At 42.9% G+C, this 6,254-nt stretch overlaps 1 protein-coding gene across 1 annotated transcript; it reads right to left on the reverse strand.

Annotated features, from left to right (window-relative positions):
* Positions 1-1,289: 1,289 nt before the first annotated feature.
* Positions 1,290-3,528, reverse strand: LOC116679422 (protein unc-93 homolog A-like; the record flags this gene model as incomplete). Its single annotated transcript, XM_032509066.1, has 2 exons — positions 3,372-3,528; positions 1,290-1,576 (listed from the first exon to the last, which is right to left on the reverse strand). Coding segments are annotated over exons 1-2 (444 nt in total), but the record flags the coding sequence as incomplete, so codon positions are not given.
* Between the last annotated feature and the right edge of the window lie 2,726 nt (positions 3,529-6,254).

Below are 6,254 nucleotides of genomic sequence, written 5' to 3' on the forward strand. Positions count from 1 at the left end.
CCCCTAGCCCTAACCCCACTAAAACTAAACCCCCTAACCTTACCCCTAACCCTAACCCCCTAGCCCTAACTCTAACCCCCCTAAAACTAAACCCCCTAACCCTAATCCCTAAACCCAACCCTAGCCTTAACCCCCTAACCCTAACCCTAACCCACTTGAGACCCACTTCCCACTAATTAGTCCATGCTGCCTTTCGTGGCTACTTAACGACCGTCTTTGCGCAATTTTCAGATCTTTCGACACTACACATTCACACTTTTTCTTTAAAGCGTTACCTTTCGAGTCTGTCTTTCTCTGTCTTTCACTGTCTTTCACTGTCTTTCTCTGTCTTTCTCTCTCTTTCACTGTCTTTCTCTGTCTTTTCTCTCTTTCACTGTCTTTCACTGTCTTTCTCTGTCTTTCACTGTCTTTCTCTGTCTTTCTCTGTCTTTCACTGTCTTTCACTGTCTTTCTCTGTCTTTCTCTGTCTTTCACTGTCTTTCACTGTCTTTCTCTGTCTTTCTCTGTCTTTCACTGTCTTTCACTGTCTTTCTCTGTCTTTCACTGTCTTTCACTGTCTTTCTCTGTCTTTCACTGTCTTTCTCTGTCTTTCACTGTCTTTCACTGTCTTTCTCTGTCTGTCACTGTCTTTCTCTGTCTTTCTCTGTCTGTCACTGTCTTCTTGTCTTTCTCTGTCTGTCACTGCTTTCACTGTCTTCTCTGTCTTCACTGTCTTTCTTCTCTTTATCTGTTCTCTGGCTTTCACTGTCTTTCACTGTCTTTCTCTGTTTTCACTGTTCTTTCTCTGTTTCTCTGCTTTCACTGTCTTTCAACTGTCTTTCTCTGTCTGTCACTGTCTTTCTCTGTCTTCTCTGTCTTTCTCTGTCTGTCACTGTCTTTCACTGTCTTTCTCTGTCTTCTTCTGTCTGTCACTGTCTTTCTCTGTCTGTCACTGGTCTTTCACTGTCTTTCTCTGTCTTTCACTGTCTTTCTCTCTCTTTCTCTGTCTTCTTTCTCTTGTCTGTCTTCTCTGTCTTTCTCTGTCTTTCTCTGTCTTTCACTGTCTTTCTCTGTCTTTCACTGTCTTTCTCTCTCTTTCTCTGTCTTTCTTTCTCTTTCTCTGTCTTTCTCTGTCTTTCTCTGTCTTTCACTGTCTTTCTCTGTCTTTCTCTGTCTTTCTCTGTCTTTCTCTGTCTTTCACTGTCTTTCTCTGTATTACACAACCTTTACACGTACACTAATTCCTTTCCTCAACAAAATTCATCATAAGAAATTAAACATTAAAGAAATAAAACCGATAAAAATCCCACTGGAAGACTTTCCCAGAAGTCTGTCTGCCAACGAGTGTTAATCAGACCCTGATCGTGGGTTGGAGACCCCCTCACCTTGGTGTACTCCCCGGAGAGGAAGCTCTGCTCGAAGCCGCTGTACATGGTGAGGGGGATGAGGGTCACCAGCCTCCAGTCCTTCAGCAGCCGGAACGTGGCCAGGAAGGTTTGGCAGAACGGCTCCCGGTTCCCACGGAAACGACTGGACTGCTCCCGGTCGATGTTGTCCAGAAACACGGCCACGATGAGCATGGCCAGCACCCCCACGCCTGCCACACAACACAGGGCAGACAGCACAGGGCAGACAGCACGGGGCAGACAGCACGGGGCAGACAGCACGGGGCAGACAGCACAGGGCAGACAGCACAGAGCAGAGAACACAGGGTAGACAACACAGGGCAGACAACACAGGGCAGACAGCACAGGGCGGACAACACAGGGCGGACAGCACAGGGCGGACAACACGGGGCGGACAGCACGGGGCAGACAGCATGGGGCAGACAGCACGGGGCAGACAGCACGGGGCAGACATCACGGGGCAGACAGCACGGGGCAGACAGCACAGGGCAGACAACACAGGGCAGACAGCACAGGGCAGACAGCACAGGCAGAGAACACAGGGTAGACAACACAGGGCAGACAACACAGGGCAGACAGCACAGGGCAGACAGCACAGGGCAGACAACACAGGGCAGACAGCACAGGGCAGACAACACAGGGCAGACAGCACAGGGCAGACAGCACAGGGCAGACAACACAGGGCAGACAGCACAGGGCAGACAGCACAGGGCAGACAACACAGGGCAGACAACACAGGGCAGACAACACAGGGCAGACAACACAGGGTAAACAGCACAGGGCAGACAGCACAGGGCAGACAACACAGGGCAGACAGCACAGGGCAGACAGCACAGGGCAGACAGCACAGGGCAGACAACACAGGGCAGACAACACAGGGCAGACAACACAGGGCAGACACACAGGGTAAACAGCACAGGGCAGACAGCACAGGGCAGACAACACAGGGCAGACACCACAGGGCAGACAGCACAGGGCAGACAGCACAGGGTAAACAGCACGGGGCAGACAGCCCGGGGCAGACACCACGGGGCAGACAGCACGGGGCAGACAGCACGGGGCAAACAACACAGGGCAGACAGCACAGGGCAAACAACACAGGGCAGACATCACCGTTACTGTTCCTCTGAGAGTGTGTTCATCTGCGCCCGGCTGACTTAACGGGTGTTAAAGAATAAATCACGGTGTTTTAATAATCAGAATTTTACATTACAACATTTAGGAACTGAACCCCAAGTTGCTCCCTCGATGCTATATAAATAGCTGTCTATCCTAATACTAGGGTGGGCTAATTAGTTATTTAATTTTTATTTATACTCTTTATTGAAATTACAATTTACACTGTTGTTATTACACACTACACACAGGCTTGAACTACACACACACGCTCAGGTCCTTTACGTGCACTAATGGAGAGAGGAGTGTGTGGATGGAGAGAATGGATGGAGAGTGGGGGGGGCTGCCAGCGCTGGACCAGCACCCTGAGCGGTTGAGGGGGGGACTTGAACCAGCAACCCTCCAGTTCCCAACCCAAGTCCCTACACGGACTGAGCCTGAGAATACAGAAACAAAATGTCCCTATCTTGTACTGTGTGTATGTGACATTATTTAAATGTTCCTGTCTTAGAGCTCTGAACACCTGGTCTCTTCCCTGCTGATGTTCTCCTGCCTTCAGCAGCGAATCCAAATCAAATCAAAAATCAATAATCAAATCAAATCAATAATCAGTTGTAGTCATGACTGACACTGAAACCCTGTCTGCTGCTGCCTGTAAGCTCGAGGGCCTTTATAGAAAACGCCTCATCTCTTGGGGAAGAATACACTTGTTATTGTGTGATTGTGTGTGATTGTGTGTGATTGTGTGTGAGTGTGTGTGATTGTGTGTGATTGTGTGTGAGTGTGTGTGATTGTGTTTGTTAGTGTGTGATTGTGTGTGATTGTTTGTGATTGTGTGTGATTGTGATGCCAAAGTAAACGCAGCGTTACCGATGTAACTCCCGACCAGGGTCCAGACCAGCTCCTGGGCCGGTCTGGTACTCGTGCTGTTGACGCTGATGTCGAGGCCGCAGTCGGCCGCTCCGCAGGTCAGCAGCTGCTCTTCTGGGATAGTAGCTGTCAGAACGCAAAACAATGCATTTCTCATATTAATAATAATACATTATTAACTTTATTTATAGACCTTTTTCACAGTAGATATTTTGGCTTTTCATAGTAAGAAAAGCACAGCTGAAATAACGATGGCTGCATTCCATTTAGGACAGACCCTGGTGTTGGGCATGCTGACTCACTGAAGTAGATCACTGGGACACCTATTTGATTTGAGCCATCGTTAAGATTATTATTTTCAGCTGTGCTTTTACTACCAAGACAAGTCAAAATGTCTGCTGTGAAAAAGGAAATTACAATGTTTTCACTCTGTTGTGAGAATACACATTTACCCCTCATGTTGTCCTCATGTTGTCCTATATCAATGTTCTTTTTAATTCCCCAAAATAACATGATTGATTCCACACAATGCTCTTTGCCAAGTACAAATCTCTACTCTCATTAGTTTTGGGGCGTCTTATTCAATTTTATAGCATTTAAAAAAACAAATGGAAGTGTTTTTGAAATAGTATTGAGTAAAAGTTGACATATTCCAGTCTGTGATTATCCATCAAAGTCCATTCCTTTAATTTTAGTCTAAATAATTCCTAATTTCTGCTTTTCTAACTCAAACATTAGGTATAATTTCCTATAAATTAGGTTTATTGACCATAAATTCCAAAAATAACTGTAAAACTAAAGTTAAGAAGTTAGTGATATAGTGTTGAAAATGTCAAAAAAAGTGCCGAACATTGAAAATAAGTTTTGAGAAACTTAAGAAAACGTTAAAAACAGTGATAAAAAGCTTTGATTTTCAACTTTGAGGGGACGACAACACAAGAGTTATACACACACACACCTGAAATACACACATGCACTAATAGAGAGATGTCAGAGTGGGGGGGCTGCAGCTGTTGCTAGGCGCCCCAAGCAGCTGGGGGTTCAGTGCCTTGCTCAAGAGCACCTTGGCTCTTTGATTTAGTTCCCTTCTAGGACAAAAGCTTCCCACCTAATTGACAAAATTCTGAGATACTGCCCCCCCAGGCTATCGTGAAGATATGCTTTGATCTAAAGAGATGGTTAACAAAACAACACTTCAAAATGAAAGTATGAATATTTCAGAATAAAACCAATCATTTTGTATGTAGATTTCCATCAATTGCTTATTTTATGGTATCGTTATATAATTACAATTGTTGCTTTTGTTACTAGGCGCAGACATTTCCTCTAAACTCATAAATACATTTTAATTATTTAGGATATTAAACAAATGTCTGTCTAACCAGTGTAACCTGCAAATAAAAATGAAATATGTATAGCTTTGCTTGTTCTTCTAAGGAATGCCCCTCAACAAGACGGCGTCATCATATAAACTGATAATCTAGAGAGCATCAACACCAATAAACTGAGATCCTGCACCGTGGTCCACTCCGAGACCACACCCTCTCCTTTCTCTTTAAAGTGAACCCATAAAAGGTTTTGTGGGCCAGTAGTTAGACCTTGACCTATTGGGGTTGTTCAGCAATATCATGAGTACATAGGATGGAAGTACATTTACACATGTACTGTACTTAAGTCAGGGCTGTAGTACTCAAGTCCGGTCTTTCTATGGTCTCGGACTTGTCTCTTACTCGCTAGTATTTGGACTCGGACTTGTCTCGGTCTCGGCCGCTGGTCTTACCAGATATGGCTTTTGGTCTGGACCGAGTCCAGGTGTCTTTGTTATGTTGATAATAATATTGGAGGGAATTTAAAACCCCAAGTGATTGTCTTGATACTGTCATGCATTAGACCTTACAATCAGGTAACGCTCCAGGTTTCTGAATGTTTTTCATTTATTTACTAAGAGAGCATGTGGGACTAGAAGTCCGACTATCTACAAATTTTAAAACCAGTGGTGGACGAAATACTCAGATCATTTACTGAAGTAGAAGTAGAAATACCATGGTCCAAAGTAAAAGGCCTGAATTCAAAATGTTAAAACTACCAAAGTATCATCAGTAAATTGCCCTTAAAGTCCCAAAAGTAACATTTATTATGATGCAGAATGGCACCTTACAGGGCAATATTAGTACAGAATATTATATTATTCTTTTGTTTTTTTATCACTAATGGAGACATGTAGGAGCATTTTAATGAAGTTTGACAATGTGGAGCCAACTTTAGATACTCTGTGTACTACTGGGTAGAATAAAAATATATAGTACTGGATCATATCAAATCATCATATAGGTGTTTTTTATTATGCATATCATATTATGTGTTTTTTTAATGATAAAATCTAACTGTAATTGCCAACAAAATGTAGAAAAAGTACAATATTTCCCTTTTGAAATGTAGTGGAGTCGAAGTGGAAAGTAGCATAGAATGAAAATACTTAGTAAAGTACAATGTACTTAGTTATATTACTTAGTGTAGTTTTCACAATAAATCAGTTAATGAACTAATTCAACCAGCTATTCATTAGTTGAGATTACTCCGAATAGAAACCCTTGCGTTGTCTTCGGCTCAAATCTGACACGTTTCTATATTATAAGTTTCTATATTATAAGTTTCCATATTTATAAGTTTCTATATCAGAAATTTGGGTTTCCATGAACCAAATTGCCCAAAAATAACATGGATGGTTCCATTCAACGCTCTTCACAAGTAAAATGAATGATCAGTTCTCTAGTTTTGGGTCTTTTTGCGTTACTCCGATCTTGACTATTTCTCAAAATAATTAATAATTTCTGCTTTTTTTAAACTAAAAAACAGATATAATTTCACATTAATAAGATTTAT

This window comes from Etheostoma spectabile, unplaced genomic scaffold, assembly GCF_008692095.1.
Source record: "Etheostoma spectabile isolate EspeVRDwgs_2016 unplaced genomic scaffold, UIUC_Espe_1.0 scaffold00012386, whole genome shotgun sequence".
NCBI classification, from domain to species: Eukaryota; Metazoa; Chordata; class Actinopteri; order Perciformes; family Percidae; genus Etheostoma; species Etheostoma spectabile.